The 16,558-nt window shown below is 50.3% G+C and overlaps 1 protein-coding gene across 15 annotated transcripts in view; it reads right to left on the bottom strand.

Annotated features, from left to right (window-relative positions):
- Positions 1–16,558, bottom strand: part of MSI2 (musashi RNA binding protein 2) — a 197,997-nt gene that overhangs the window by 77,433 nt on the left and 104,006 nt on the right. For all 15 annotated transcript variants that reach the window (XR_012583510.1, XR_012583511.1, XR_012583512.1 and 12 more), the window contains exon 7: positions 418–466. Coding sequence is in view for 12 of the 15 variants with exons in the window: in XM_074557074.1 (XP_074413175.1) it covers positions 418–466 (49 nt within the window). In the remaining 3 variants the exon portion in view is untranslated. The remainder of the gene's footprint in view (positions 1–417; positions 467–16,558) is intronic.

The following is a 16,558-nucleotide window of genomic DNA, read 5'->3' as shown; positions in this document are numbered from 1 at the left end:
AAATTCCCTGATATAAAAGGAAGTTGTCACGGGTTGAACTTTTCAACCTAAGCAAGAGCTTTGAAGAGGTCCCTGCTACAAATGGAAGGGCACTGCCTGCTCTGCTCACACAGCCTCCCTGGCTGGAGGGGCTCATCTTCCTCAGCAAGGCTTTTGCTCAGTGCTGCTGAAATTTCCAGGTACTAAAATCCCTGACTTTGGTCACTAGACTGAGCAGGAAAATCACTCCTAACAAGAAAATCCACGTGCCTGGGGCATTCCATGCCAACACCCCTCCTCCTGTGCTACCTGCAGGACAGAGGATTCAGTGCCATGATTTAGCCACTGGCTAAATTCAGATCTCACAGGATCTGGTTTTTGCTCCCCCAAGCAGAAGCTGCCACACACTGTGAGCTCAGAGCCCCCAGCCCCTCTTACCTCTATGCCTGTTGGTCGTCTTGTCAAACATTAGCATGGCATCCTCTACCTGCAAGACAAAGAGGGAGAGTTGTGCTTTAACACAGCTGGCTTTAACTCAGACACAGCACACACACCAGGGAGGGCACAGGCAGGAGCTCAGCTCCTTGGGTCTGGCCAGGGGCAGCTCCTCCTGCTGGAAACCTGCTGCTTTCCCCTCCCTGCCCTGCCTGACAGCTCATCCTGAAGCTCAGAAGTGACCACTGAAATGTTGATCCTGTTGATCCTGAAGCACAAAGTGACCACTGAAATGTTGATCCTGTTGATCCTGAAGCAGAGCAGTGACCAGGGAAATGCTGGCCCTGAACAGCCCAATATCTCATCAGTTTTCCCACTCCACATCAATCCCTGGCTGTGCCTCATCTCCCTTCTGTAGGGAGACCAAGCAGGGAGGAAGTGTGGATGGAAATCAAGCCATGACTCCTCCAAATTTAGAGTCACTGTCTTGGTTGAGAATTGGGTTAAAAGAGGTATGAGCAGGGTAAAATCTGGTCAGCCAAGAAAGGTATTCAGAGGTTTTCAAAAGGGCTTTTGAAAAGCTGCAGGAGAGAGGGAAGAGGGAGGAGGGAGAGACTTTAATTCGCATCAGGCTCGGCATTTCCACTTCACAGAGAGATGACTGATGAAACGTATTGAAGTGCAACCAAATTGCTTTCAACTTTCATTAGGATTTGCATGATTTATTCCACCTCCATTTAATCTGTGCAGCCACACCTAAAATTTTGCACTTATTGCACAAGGCTGTGGTGCTGGGGTTGATTCCCCATGTTATCCCACCCTGAGCTGCTGCTCTGAGGCTGCAGGGCTGGGGCAGGTGGGTCCATGTGCCCCTGGACATGGCCTGGGCAAGCTCTGAGATGAAATTACACTTGCAATCCCCTGCTGTACACTCAGCGATGATGAAAACCTCTAACACTGAATTACACAAGGTGTTGCAGGAAGGAAGAACTTTAAAGAAAAGGTTTCATCCTCTAAAAGACTCCACTGCTTGTCTGGGATGTGGCTTTGGAATTTTTTGTTTGAGGTTTTTGGAATTTTTTTTTTCCCTAGTAATTTGGGAAGGTGCTGAAAACAAAAGTTGAACCTCCATGAGGTTCTGAAGGGCTGTAATATGTTCCAGGAGATTGCACAAAAATATAGTGCAGCAAAACCTTACACGGTGCCTGAAATTCATCTGAAAATCTGTCTCTGCTTAAGTTGTTCTTAACTTTTTTAGTCCAAGTGGTTTGCAGAAAGTGCCAGCAGTGGCCTGAGAGGGTGCAGAAATGCAGTCTCCTGATACCCATCTTGACTGAGACCCAAAGACGCTGATGCACTGAAAAACCCAAAGTGCATTAAGCACAGAGCCCTCTGTCCTGCTGTCTGTCTGCCCTCCAAGGGGGAAAACTCACCAGGATGAGCAACACCAGGAGGCAGATAAGGACCAGGCTGCCCTTCACCCTGCTTATCTCTGCCCCAGGGTTATGTTTGCTCAGCAATCTTTATTTTTCATTCTCACAGGTCTTGGCCTCACTTGGAACCAAAAATTACACATTGCACCTGCTGCTGCTTCCTGGGGCATCACAGCTCCCAGTGCCACCCTCTGTCCCCAGGCAACCCCTGCTGCAAAAGGTTCAGTGTGGAATTTTCCCTCTCCATCCCCATCCCTGAGATGGCAGGATGCACACCCAGCCCCTTGGATGTGCAGGAGCACAGGGATGTGCCCTGTCCCCCATCCTGAGCGCAGGTTCCACTGTCCTGCCAAAGGACACCTCCTCCTGGGCTCTGCAGGTCCCTCCCTTCTCCCACCTGCCCACCACGCCACCACCCCTGGGCAAACAGGGCTCTGTGCCACGTGTGCCAAGCTGCAATGATGATCTTGGCAGGCATCTTTTTATGCAAATAAACCCCTATTAGCAGTACCAAGCAGGGGCTGCAGGGCTAATCCTGGGGCACAGGCACCCTGCAGTGGGCACTGCCCCCTCCTGCAGCACCAACTGCTGGCACCAGGGCTGGGCAGCAGCCCCTGCAAAAGGCTCAGCCCTGACACTGCACACATGAGACCTGCACGGGGGGAGCGCCTCTGCAGCTGAGTTCAGTCGTGGCCCAAGTATGCCTTGAAGAAAAAATGATCAGTGGGGTGTTCTTTGAGCCAGCTGGTGCCCTTTCAACAATGTCTAATTGGTTATCTTTTCTCTTTCCTAAGGTCAGAACATTTTATCTCCGTCTCTGCCCTTTCTGTGCTTACCCCACCCTGCGTTATTTTTTAGGGCAGCCATTGTGGCAGAAGAATAGCCTCTCTCCTCCATAGCCCAGTGACACAATGAGACTTCTTGAAACCCCCTGAATAGATAAAGTGCGGTGGCAAAAGGAAAATTCTATTAACGCTTTGCAAAATAAAACATCTGAGAGCCGGTGAGACAGGCGGGAGAGGAAAATCAATGTGGAGAGGGCAGAAAAACTTTTCACCAGTAGCAAAAAGGTGGCGAGGGTATGGGAGGGAGGGGGGAGAGAAACTTATTAATGCAGAAAACCCATCAATGGTATGGAAATCTGGCAGAACAGCAAGAACTCAAACTAGAAGAATTTGAATATACAAAGGGCTGAATAGAATGAGCAAACCACAGCGCCTCACACACACAGCCCGTTTCTCACGGTGCTCTGCGAGGCAAACACAAGCGGCTTGTTCGAGTTCTCAGCAAGGAGAGAGCAGGGACGCAGCCAAGGTAACCGCCAGTAAACCCTGCTCGGAGCAAACTGATCCCTGTGTCAGGGGAAGGGAAAGAAACCAGCCCACAGCAGAAACCTGAGCACATTCAGGGCTGTGAGTGCCCAAGTTAACCCCTCCTCCAGCTCCAGGGATGCTCAGCTGCAGCTTCCCCAGCTCTCACTCTGCACACAAGCGGCAAGGAAGGCTTTTCCTGGGCTAGCAGCAGCACTGGAAGGTGGAACTGCCACCTGCAAGGCCTGGGCATCACCCATCACACCCTGCCAGCAGGACCCCAGCCCCAGGGGAGCCCTGGATGCCCCAGCACAGAGGGGAGGCTGAGCCATCCCCACCCAGGGCACCCAGACCCCAACCTCCTCACACGGAGCCCAAAGGAGCTGGTTAATGCAGACTCATTCTGAGCACCCAGTCAGAGGTACAAAATGAACAGTCTCAGGACTTGGGGTAACTAAAAAAAGAAGAAAACAAAGGCTTGCCAGTGAACACTGGTTACAAATGGACACTTCAGGCCCCCAGACTCCTCTGTCCCAGCACAGCCCATCCATACAGCCAATGCAGACCCAGTTTCTTACATAAAGCCTAACTAATGGGCTTCAGTTTATTTAACTTCTTTTTTTTTCCAATCCACTTGGGGCTCTGAGAAAAGGAAGGGCTCTACCACTTCATTACTCACTGCCTGGAAGGAGGAATAGGGGAGAATAGGAGGAAAGAAAAAAAACCTGGAGGAGCCAAAGGCTTTAATAATCCTAACAGTTCCCAGGGTTATTTAAAATATGCCCAACCAGTTCACAAAAGGCTCCACGGAGATAAATGTATTTGATTTTCTTCCACTTTAATGGAGGCATACATTTAAAGCAACAAAACCAGGGTGACCTAAATAAAATGACTATTAATTGTACTCAGAAAGTCTCTGAATTTAATGCAAGTGATCCAGCCCAGCACAAGAACACTCAGTATTCTCCAGTCATTCCTCCTACTTTCCTCTTTGGGATTTCAGCTCCTCTTTTCCAGGAGGAGCTGCTCAGAGCCAGCACAGCCCTGGTCACTCACAGGGTCACCAACAGGCTGAGTGCCCTCCAAGAGCCAGCACTGTTTCCAGAAAATCTCCAGGGTGGTGCTGCAGAAACTGGAGCACTGTGCTGCCATGAAAGCACAAGGACCAAACCAATTTTTATTTTTTTCTGGAGAACTTTAAGGCTCATCCCGCATCTCTCCAAGCGCACGATGCCCATGGAGCCCCCATGTGAAGCCAACCTTCCTGTACAGGGTGCCTGTGTGCACAGGAGCAACTCCCACCACCCCTCCATGCTCTGCTTCTTCCATTTGGGTCGAATTTACTCACTGAGTGAAACTCCCACAACGAAACCACCTCAGCTACACTGGAGGGCACACAGCAGCCTCTGTGCCTCCCACCCAGCCCAGGAGGGCTTTTCCTGATCAAACCCTGAGTTCCCAGCACATCCAGAGCAGGCTGAGGTGTTCCTGCGCTCCCCTGGGCTGCAGGGGGTGTTGGCCACACTCCCCAGCAGAGCTGGCACTGGGCTCTCCATCCCTTCAAGGTAAAGAAGAATTAGGGCAGACCAATGGATTTGCACCTGGAGTGGATCACGGGGGTGATTCCAGCTGGGGCTGGGGAGGGAAGGAACCACTGAAGGAAAACTTTCACACAATTCAGCTGTGCCTCCCCTCCCTCCATCCCTGACTCCTGATCTTTGCAGCTCTATCACCTCCTCTGCTCCTCCAAGAAAAGTGTGCTGGATATTCTGGCCTAATTCCTCAGATTATTTACCCACACCACACAACTCCTCCAATATTTTGTTTTCTGAAGCAGAAAGAGCTCTGAGCTGCCAGTGATCTGTCAGGTGCTGTTATTTGAAATGCGCATGTGGAATCCAAGCTCCTGCAGATTTACAGCCTCCCCCCACATAAATTAAGACAAATGCCTATTGCACGGCAGACAATTTGAAATGGCTCCCCCACACCAGGCCTCTGGGCTTGATTACAACAGAATTAAACAAAGAAACAAATTATCCCCCCTCTTTCTGTCACACACACATCCTCTCCTCCCAGCACAGCTCTGCCTCCTGCCCAAGGGCTCCCCAAGCCCCCTGACCATCACACCCATCACCCCTGGGTTCCTTCAGCACTGTCCCAGCACGGATGACCCCACCAGACCCAGCCCTGAGCGTGGCTGGTCCCTCGGCCACCACCCCTCCACGCTGACCCCATCCTGGCCAGGGCTCCAGGCACCTCCAGGCTGGGATTTCTGCTCCATCTTCCCAAGGCAGCCCTGGTTCCCGGCTCCCTGGGGAGGGATTCACCTCCCCTGTGCTCCCTGGGCTGCTGGGGCACAGGGGGAGCTCCCCAGAGTGCCCTGGTGATGGATTGTGCACCACGCTAACAATCAATGCCATACTGTGCAAGCACAAATTCCAGTGCTGGCAATTTTTCCCCCCAGCAGTCAAGGCTTTAAAAAGTCTTCTTCAGCAATTATAGCTAATAAAACTACAATTTTATTCAACACACACATATCATTGTAACTAATTTTGCTCCATCAGGGCTGAAATTAAAACAGTCATTCAATCACGTTAATCTCAGGGCTTGCTCACCAGCCGTGCCATGGCAAAGAGCATCCCCAGTGCTTGCCAAAATGCACTGGGGCTACTGGTGGGCTTCAAAATGCTCCTGCAAAACATGAACACGTTACTCAACGCTCACTCTACCAAGGGGGATGTAAGAATGACTAATGCTCTCCAGAAAAAACAGCTTTCCACAGCAGGACAAATTAAACATGACTTCATGGACTATTTCTCATTAATTCCTTCTCTGGCATTAATAACAGGGAGTATTGATGAAAGCAAAGCTCCCATCAAGTCATAAACTATTGAGGACTCTTGGAGCGCTCCTTTACCTGCTGTCTTGACTGAGAGCTTCCCTTGTGTCCCCAGATCTCCAGCCCCTGTTAGCTAACAACGCCCACAGGGAACACAGGCTCTGGCAGAAATCCCCACCAAGCCAATGAACAGCTCAGAAACGTGAACCAGCCCTTTCCTCAGCCTCTGGGGCTGCAGCACAGAGGGAAGGGGTGACAAGAGCAAGGGAGAGAAGGCAGTGGCACAAGGCAATCACCTCCCCAGCAGCAGGATGGTTGAAACTGGGGTTAAACCATGGAGCTGCTGCTGCTGCCCTTCCCCAGAGAGGCAGGAACAGAATCCTGTTCCAAACATCTGCTGGAGAGCATCCAGCCTCCCTCACAAACACTTAATTCACCCTGCCTCAAAACATCCTTGTGTTTTACCCACCGAACAGACAAGGAAGAGGGTGGGACTGGAAGGGAAATTGAGTTACAGACGTTTTGGTGACCTGCACGTGTCCCCAGGGCCAAGCACCATCCTGGAGCTCTGCCTTCATTCCCGGCTGGCACTGGGGATCCCCTCCCACACTCACCCTTCTGCAGCTCTGCACTGAGCCCCATCTCCCTGCACACGCGCACAGACCCTGCACTGTTTTCTGCAAACTTCCCCAACAACAGAAACACTTCTGGCAAGTGTTTTCTGTGGGATTCAGAACTGAATGAAGAACCCAAGCTCATCATCCTGCTCCATGTGCCCCCCCCACCTGCCTGAGGGAGCCAAATAAAAACCCAAATATTTTATCTCCAAATAAAAACCCGAGGCAAACCCACACAAGGAGCCATCTCCATATAAAAACCCGAGGCAAACCCACACAAGGGGTACTTTTTAAATGCACACACAATAATATTAACCATTCTTTAGGGGCTCACACTGGAGCTGTTAAGTTTACAGGTTTAACTTCTGATGCTGAAAGGCTGGAGAGCTTCTGCTCTTTGGGAAGCAAAGGCCGAGAGCTCCATGGGAAGCCATCCCTCAGCTGCAGCTTGAACAGATCAAACACCACAAGAGTCACCAGCACCAAGGCTCCAAGGAGCTCCTTCCCTCCCTCAGGTGCCCTCAGGCCAGGTGGGCACATCCAGGGCAGTGCCAGGGTGCCGTGGGGCAGGGCAGGGCCCTCTCCTCCCCCCTGGGCTGGCAGCCCAGCAATGCCATGCTGGAACATTGCTCCCTCAGCATTCCAGCCAGCCAGGTGCGAGGCGTTGGTGATTTTACTTTCACGCAACATTAGGCACCGTCAGCAGGAATAATTCTTCCTCCCTTCACAGGGCTCCTTTGCATATCAGCGCTGGGAAGGTGCAATCTGTTTGCTTTTCCAAACGCTGCTCAGAGGTGCTGCCCACCAGGCCTGGCTGGAGCTGGTCATGGAGGTGCCAGAGGAGGGGCGGCCTGCTCTCCCGATGGGCTCTGCCAGCACCACTGCCTGCAAAGCCAGGCTCAAACATGGGCCCTCCCTCCTGGCTGCAGCAACAGGGACATTGCCATTTCACCAACCACAGCACCAGCTCAGCCCCAGCTCTGTCCTGGGCGGGCAGCAGCCACAGCACTCGAGCCACCAGGATGACCAGAGCAGGTTTAGAAGGGACATCAGGCAGAAGTTCCCCCTGAGGGTGGGGAGGCACAGGTGCCCAGAGATGCTGTGGTGCCCCTGGATCCAGGCTGGGCAGGGCTGGCAGCACCCAGGACAGTGGGAGCTGTCCCTGCCATGGCAGGGGTGGCACTGGATGGGCTGTAATGTCCCTCCCCACTCACACCAGCCTGGATTCCACGAATAACCTGTGGCTTTCCCTGAGTGCCCTGACGCCACACAGAACCCAGCTCAGAGCCTCCCCTGCCGCTGAGAATGCTGAGAAAATCTCCATTCCCAGGAAAGCAGGGGTGTTTTCACAGATGCCTTTGCAGCAGTCCCAGGGCAGGCCGGGCTCAGGGACACAGATCTGATTAAGAGACATCCTGAGCAAAGTAACAGGATCGGGTTTAAAGAGCTTCCTGCTGCCCTTCCGTAAATACCTGCTGAATAAGTGTGAAGATAAGACAAGGATTGCATTACGAGGCTTCCTGATGCATGAAGGGCTTTTTTATTGCCCAGATTTGAAAAAAAAGAGGATGAACAATTGCCACAGCCAGCTCCAGCTAAAGGCTCAGCTGCAGAATCAAACTTCAGTTTATTAGCAAAGGAAAACTCATCTAAGTTCTCTTTGACTGTAATGAAAAAAAGTTTCATTTTATTTCCTGCTGGATCCTTTTTCCTTTTATTGTTCTTTTCATATACTGACTTGCATATTAAGGAATATTTTTCCAGGGCTGTTTGCTCTAAACAGAACTGTCCTCCCTTGTTTTTCCACCCCAAATCAAACAGAGCTTATCTCTCTACATTTAGGGATGTTTTTAATTTCTGGAAAAACCATTTGCAAACCAGACCCTTGCTGTGATAATGCTGATGATGGTGTGCTCAAGAAGGTGACATTTTTTGGCCTGGGGTCCAAGCCCACCCTCCAAGCCTGGCTTTGCAGCAGGTGCAGGGAGGATGGTGGGGCTGCAGCAGCTCTGCCTGTGCAGAACTCTCCAAATCCTCCCCCTGTGCAGCTGCAGACAGGGTGAGCGGTCAGAGAACAGCACTCTCACCAAACTCATCACCCTGATGACACACCACTTTTGGAAATGACTTTGAGCATTTCTGTAGGAGCAGTCCCCCCACACAGACAGGCTGCTCTGGCAGCTCGCAGCGCCCACGCACAGGAAGCACAAGTGATTCTCCACTGCCACAAATTAATGACAAGAACAGGAGACAACAAGGCCCTGGCTTTGCTTTCAGAACCTGCTCGGACAGACCAGAGCCTGGGAGGTGGATTTTCCTGAGCTCAGAGCCCCAGCACATCCCTGCACCACCCACACCTCAAGTTGGAGAGCAGAAATAACCAACACGAAGCACTTGCTCTGATTTCTGCTGCTCAGGGCTTTGGACCCTTCTGTACCTCTTAAAATACCCCAGTTAGTCTTGATGAGAGGGCAGGGGCCCAAAGCACTTGAGGGAACAATTCTCTTAAGTCTGTTCAGGGCAGAAATCACCATTATGTTAAATCATCACCGTGTGGCTGCACAGAACGGGGAGCAGGGGACATGAAATGGCACTGCCACCACTCAGCACCTGGAGACACACTGCAGCCTGGCCCTTCCCGCCCAGCTCAATCAGGGCACTCAGAAACACCAGTTTGGGATGGGATTTTCAGGTACCACCTTGATTCCCTTCCCTGCAGCTCCTCCCCTTCCCACTCCCGAGCGAGCCACAACAAATGCTGGGAAATGCCATCCTCCAGGAGAGCAGGCTATTAAGGCTGAATACAATATTGAAAAGAAAGCAATTAGTGGTGCAGCAGTGCTGGGCACAGCTCCTGTCCCCCTGCCCTCGGAGCTGTGTGCATCCTGCTCTGCCCAGGTCAGCCTGCTTGCAGAGGGGCTCAGTGCCCAGGAACCACGGCTAACACTGGCTAAATTGAGTTTTTACACGTGTCAGCAGCGCCAAATCTCATCAGCCTGACAGCCTCACCCAGGCATCTGAAACCAAGGTTCAGCTGCAATGTTTAATTACCCCTGCACGGCATGGGGATTACAGGGTAATCACCAGAGCTGGGATCCTGGAACCACAGCACTCCTCTCTTAAAGCCTGCTGAAGGAAAAACAAGGGCTGCTGCTCTGAGAGGGCTTTTTTGTTGTTGAAGTCAATTCAGCCTCCTGTTTCTGACATCACCAAAGCGCTTTCTGTGAGAAAGAAGCAATTTTCTTTAGTTTATAAATGAAAATTTAAAAAATAATCCTCCTCTCCCACTCTTATTATCTGTGTAACGAGGACTCACGGCACTGTCCACACAAACACGAGATGGTTGAATAATGCTTTACACGTGAAAATGGCCCAGCGTTTTCCAAAGGTGCCATTTCCATGTGTGCTGAACCTCTGGTGCCACATGCAGGGGACATGTGTGTCTTTTCTCCTGTCTGTTGCAGACTCCCCAAACTGCTCCCACCTTTCCACTCCTTTTTCTCCCTGCCCTCCTTCTCCGCAGGGCCCAACAGCTGCCTTTGAAGGGTTTGTTTGAAACCTCTTGGCTTCAAACACTTTTTATTTCTTGCCCAAAAGCTATTTGAATGGATTATGTCCCAGTGATGAATCTCTCCCAGAAACGTGACAAGAGCCTCTTGAATCACGGCAAACAGGCTCGGTAAATCAAACAAACGGCAAAAACGGGCAAAGAGAGGATTTGGGTGTTAAGAATGAGGTGACAGGTCTACACATCAATCCCTCCTGACTGACAAGATATCCTTCCAAGATCGAGGGATATTTTTTAACTCTGCTTCCCTGACTCCACATTATTTCACAGAAATAACGCCAGATACAATAATTAAGCCGCGATCTTGGTGGATTGTTCACAATGATAATTCCACCTTTGTAATTCAGCTTCAAATAAACCCCCTTTGTTCTGTCTTATTACACAGATTCTGGTATCATTCAAGTATATTAACTGTAGCCTATTACTGTCACACAAAAATGCTCCCTGAGCCATAGCAAAAGGCTCCCCAGACAAAACTTTATGTCATGTTAATCCAAGCTTTAATAACGATGAGGATATATAACTGTTATTCTAATTGCGCTTTGTGTTTCTGCATAGAAAAATCAGAAAATACCACAAGTGGCAGAGGCAGCCTTCCCCCAGTCCAGCACCAGCTCTGCCTCCCTCCCTTCCCACTCAAACAGGGGCTCAAAGCAATGGGGAGCAATTCCAGCCAAATCCCAGCTCACGCCAAGCCCGAGCCTAAGGCACTGAGGGAAAGCTGGGCTGGTGGTGCTAAGTGCTGCTGCTGCTACTGCAACAGAAATTAATACCCTCTAAAATAGCACTTAAACAGGGATAATCAGTATTATGGAAATTGTACATGTTTAATTCTTGAGTGTCTGCTGAAAACATTGCGTGATGAAGGACTGTGGGAAGTGGAGCGTTCATTCTGGAGCCAAGGCTTAAAATAGGCAAAGGGAAAAGAAAGGGGGGAAAGAAAAGGAAAGAAAGAAAAATAACCTGGAAACAAGCAATGAAAAGGCTCACAAATTTATAATTGGGCATTTCCAAGTGGTGGCTGCAAGCTGGGAAATGGATTCAAGGGAAAGTGGAAGGCTCTGGCGCACCCGACAAGGCTGAGGCAAATGTTCTCCACGGTATTTTGCTTGTGCTTTTGCTAACCCAGTTTTAAGTGCACTAGAAATTAGATTTATCCCCTCCCATAAGCGAAGCCACAGCGCTGATCTCACACCCAGATCCACGGCAGGCTGGAGCAGCCAGATTTCAACCTTGCTGCTTGGCTGGAGGACACAGCCCTGTGGACTCCTCCTCATCTTCATCCTCTGCTCTTTTCTACTGCAATCCTCCCCACCTTATTCCTGTAAATTTTACTTCAGTGCAGCGTTCACCCAGTGAACAGAAGCAGCATGAGAAAGCAGTGAAGCTCCAAGGGAATGGGAGAACAACTCTGATGGATTTACCTCGGAAAATACCATACACCAAAAACCCTAAAAAGTCACCTTCTCCCAGCTCCTCTTTCACTCAAACCCTGAAGCTCCACAGCTCACCACTGCCACATCACAAGAGGCACTAAAACCCCACCAGATCTTCAATATAATACAGCAAAGTATTCATTAACCTGCTGACCCTGCAGCTCCCAGGCTCCGTGTTTTGAGGGTGTTTCCTACAACATGTTTAAAAAATGAAAATGAACAGTCTTGTGTAAATCACAAGACTCCACAAACTGGAGTATTCAGAAGAAAAAAAAAATGCACTGAACAGCCTGAAACTCTTGATAAATCATGAAATTTGGCAGGACCCATCTGACAATGTTTATTTTTCCCCCCCCCAAAGTTGTACTATGCTCAACATTAGATCAAAACAGTTTTCTTTGGCAGACACAGGTTCTGCTCTGCACTCCCCTTCTCCCTAACACACCATATGGACTGTTCTTAATGAAATATATTTAGAGGGATAGTGAACCAGCTCAGCACTGGTGTAAGTGCTGCCTCTCTGCAAGTCAGGGACTAAAAAACATCATGTGTTTTTGGAACTATCACTTTTGATAAGTCCTTAAAAGTGCAGTCAGTAAGCCCAGATTAAAATACCAAATAAAGCTTTAGTGATAGCAAACACACACACACGCATACATATATAAAGTAAAATTGCTGCTATTTTTACAAATTGCCTTTAAGTAGCACAATATAAAGAGCCCAATGAAATGAGAAAAGCTGGCTTGGACAGCTTCAATACAGAAAAGATAACGAGATGAGAATTTATTAAAAAGTGAGAGGTGTTTTATCCTGCAGGGAGATAGGAAAGGCATTTCCAAGATTTCTAATATGCTTCTAGGATGGGCACAATGCAAATATCTGCTGAGCTGGACAGGAGAGCTGTGCCATCACAGGGAGGGTGTTTGGGGAGCGAACTGGGGGGACATTTATTGCTGAATGGCCATGGGGAACTGGGGCCAAGCCCAGCCCAGCCTCCCTCCAAGCCTCAGCAAGGCTCTGGGCACCCAAACACACGAGGCCAAAGCAGGTTCTGATTTTAGAGTGACCAACTCCCCTGCCCAGAGCCCAGCAACCACCTCGGGATTTCTATGGACTTAAAGGAAATCTGCCAGTAATCCCATCAGCAGCAACAAGGCTGCAGTCTCCACAGCACAACAAATCTTTTAAGGAGCAAAGCGCGTTCATTCCGGGGGAAAAGATCTGTGTCAAGACACTTGGAGTTTTGCATTTCATCTCCCCCTCTTCTCCTGGAGCAAGAGGCAGGACAGACAGGCATTATCTAACAAAAATCTTGCAGCGCAATGTCAAGATCGATATGTTGACCTAACAAGTAATGCCAGCCTTACAGTGTCTTAATGATGTGATCATTATCTGCTTACCTGAGTGCAGCAGCACTGGGCACGTGGGCAGGCTGAGGACTGCCCAGTGCAAGAGATCACAAACACTGCCCCATATGCACATTCCGTGCATTTGGTGTCCCCAGGAAAAAAAAAAAAATAAAATTATTTACCCACGCTCCTGAGCATCCACAGTGGGCTCAATTAAGCAGGCACAGCAGAACAGGCACTGCTGCTGAGGAAGAGCTGCTGCTCCCTCTGGGAAATGCAGCCTCACAGGGCGTTGGTACCAAAGCCAGATGAGTTCCAGTGGGGCAGGGATGCCTGGAGCTCATCTGGAGCAGGGAGGGGACAGGGGCAGCCTGGAGCCCTCACTCCCTGCCTGGACACACTGGGTTGGGTGGCTCTGGGGGCTCTGCTCTCCTTCCTCCCATTTCTCTGAGAAACACTCACTTAACACACACTTTACAAATCCTATTTTCCTCAACTGCTGTACCTGAGATAGCTCAGGAGACTCATGTTTCCCAAAAATACTGGGTGTGGAATGAAAGAGTCTTGGCCACACTTTAAAGTATTTCACTTTGTCCTTCACAGACTGGTCAGTACCTGCCTGGCCACCCACCACTGCAGGTGCCAAGAGAAAGCAATGTCCCCTCCTTGAAAGCAGGAGCAGAAAAAAAACCATTTTCCACAGGCAGCCCCAGCAATGGCAAAGGCAGGGTCACAGGATCATGGAACCACAGAGTGGTTTGGGGTGGAAGATCACCTGATTTCCACCCTCCCCTGCAGCAGGGAGCAGCCCCAAAGCTGGGCTGGGATGTGTCTGACTCCAGGGAGAGGCCGAGCAGAGATGTCACAAAGACAAAGCACACTTAAACTAATTCCAGGACTGAAATGTGTGATTTTTGGTCTAATTCCAAAACCCGCTACCTGGTGTGAAACACCTCTTTCAGTGGCTTGTTCTGGCTCTCCCTGGACAGCAGCAGATAAAGAGGCAATTCATCATCCAGCTGAAGGCTGTGTGCCACACTGTCCCCCCAAAGCAGGCTGACCTCCCTGCTCCACCCCGAGCTGCCATAGCAACACGAAATTAGCACACACACAACTGCTAAATGAATAATTTACTGATTTCATAAGAACCTGACTTGCAATTTATACTTCTATTATCTTTCATATCCATGTCTTAACTCCTTTTGTAAAAAGGCTGCAATCAAGCTAAATAACATTTGAAAATCTAATAAGCACATCCAGATTCCGTGCTCTGGGGCGAGGGTGTGCAGCCTCGTGTGCCCTGGTGTGCCACCATGGGCTGTGCCCTGCTCCCTGCACTGGGCAGTGCCAGCGTCCCTTTCCTCTCCTCCTTCCCAGGGATCCAGGCCCATTGAGGAAGCTCCAAGGAGATGCAGAAGTATCTCCATCCTCAGTCCCCATCCCCAATCTCCATCCTCAATCCCCAATTCCCATCCTCAGTCCCCACCCTCAACCTCCATCCCCAATCTCCGTCCCCAAACCCCATCCCCAATCTCCCATCTGGGATTTTCAAGACCTGCAGCCAGTGAAGGGCAGCTCAGTTCCTCTGGCTGCAATGACAACCAGGTGCAAAGCAGATCTGAAAGGCTCCCCCACCTTCCAGAGATGCCCTTCCAGTGACTCTAGCGTGCCTTGTCTCTCATTTAAAAGGCATTTATAAAGGCAGCATGACAAGAGATGTATTCCCAGAGTTATCTGCTTGGGTGGGACAGGCTGGGCTGCTGCTGTGACGTGCAGCAGGATGGGTCTCTCCTCTGGGGACACCTCACACACCCCAGGAGCTGGAGATGCCGTGGGTGCAGCTCCCCACCCTCCACACTGCTGAGAGAGCTCCACTGAGCATCCCCTGAGACCCTGCTAAGCAAACATGCCCAGAGAGCAGCACAGCTTTCCTTTGATTGCTTTGTTTTCCAGCCTCTATTCCTACTGGAGAGCTACTCCTGAGGTTTAGAAATTAAGAGCAGCGCAGCTATTAAACCAGCCTTTGGAAGGAGGTGGAGATTTTCAAAGATAACTTCCCATGGGGCGGGTGGGTAGGAAACCTAGAGAGGAGAGGAGGGGGAGAGAAACCCTGCTTGGGAGCCTGGCCTCACCTGCACCTCCCAAACTCCTCCCTGGCCTCACCTGCACCTCCCAAACTCCTCCCTGGCCTCACCTGCACCCCCAAACTCCTCCCTGGCCTCACCTGCACCCCCAAAACTCCTCCCTGGCCTCACCTGCACCTCCCAAACTCCTCCCTGGCCTCACCTGCACCTCCCCAAAACTCCTCCCTGGCCTCACCTGCACCTCCCAAACTCCTCCCTGGCCTCACCTGCACCCCCAAACTCCTCCCTGGCCTCACCTGCACCTCCCAAACTCCTCCCTGGCCTCACCTGCACCCCCAAACTCCTCCCTGGCCTCACCTGCACGTCTCAAACTCCTCCCTGGCCTCACCTGCACCCCCAAACTCCTCCCTGGCCTCACCTGCACCTCCCAAACTCCTCCCAGGTGCCTGGCAGCACTGCAGGGCACGGGGTGTGGTACCAGCACAAACAACATCCCCAAGAGTCCACAGGCATCCAACAGGCAAACCACTCAGAGATTGGATTTAAAAATAAGAAGATGAAAGAAGGGGATGGCACTGTATTAGTTATTTGGTATATTACTTGGTACTGATGATCTGAAACAAAGCCAGGGAGGAAATTCTCTTTCATTGCACAGGATTTATAATGTGAGTGAGGGGGGCAGGACCCAATCCTGGGCCAGTCACACTGTGATCCCCAGGGATGCTCCAGAGCACCAAAACAGGAGAACGCAATATGTCAAAGACTAAAAGCTGTTTAGCATAACAAAACTGGCCCAACAACTGCTCTCTGCCAGACTCCCTCATTTTTGATCAGCTGTGGAAATCAGTGACCTGCTATAAGGAAAGAACAGGAGCAGGGACTGAGAAACCAGCCCCCAAAAACACAGAAGGCCAAATGGAAACAACTCAGTAGGAAAAACTCCCAATGGTGACCTGAGACAGCAAAGCTTTCTGCAAACATCCTCACAAATAACATTAAACCAACAAGCCAAGCTGCACGCCTCTCACACCGTGGTGAACACGGATTTAACCAGGGGCAAGGAGAAAAAAGGGGAGACTTTGGCATTTGCATAAAAATGTTCTGAGTTAAATGCATAAAAAACAAAGCAAAAACCAGAACTGTGCTGAGCTGCACCGAACATACCTTGCTTGTGTGTTATTTTTACTAATACAGTTGGGACTAAAAACCAAAATGTGTCAGATTCCAGGAACACCGGAACAGGAGGAAAAAGAACAGCTCTGTTTAAAATCTCTCCTTCCTCTCCCTGTTTATTGTTCCCATCTCTGTTGCTGTCTCAAGCCCAGCTGGACAATAGCAAACAAAGGCTGGTTATACCCTGTTCTTAGTGTTTTATTCCCCAAATGCCCATCACCTACCAGAGAGCAGAGATAAAAGTGAGGAGTTTGACCTGACCGTGCTCACAATGCAGCTCCTTCCCCGTCTTCTGAACAACATAAAAAGGATGTCAGGAGAGCAGATGGATTGGA

The sequence above is a fragment of the Zonotrichia albicollis genome, chromosome 22 (genome assembly GCF_047830755.1).
Source record: "Zonotrichia albicollis isolate bZonAlb1 chromosome 22, bZonAlb1.hap1, whole genome shotgun sequence".
NCBI lineage: Eukaryota > Metazoa > Chordata > Aves > Passeriformes > Passerellidae > Zonotrichia > Zonotrichia albicollis.
The sequence above is the reverse complement of the archived record's forward strand: the minus strand, read 5'-3'. Positions and strand labels throughout refer to the sequence as shown.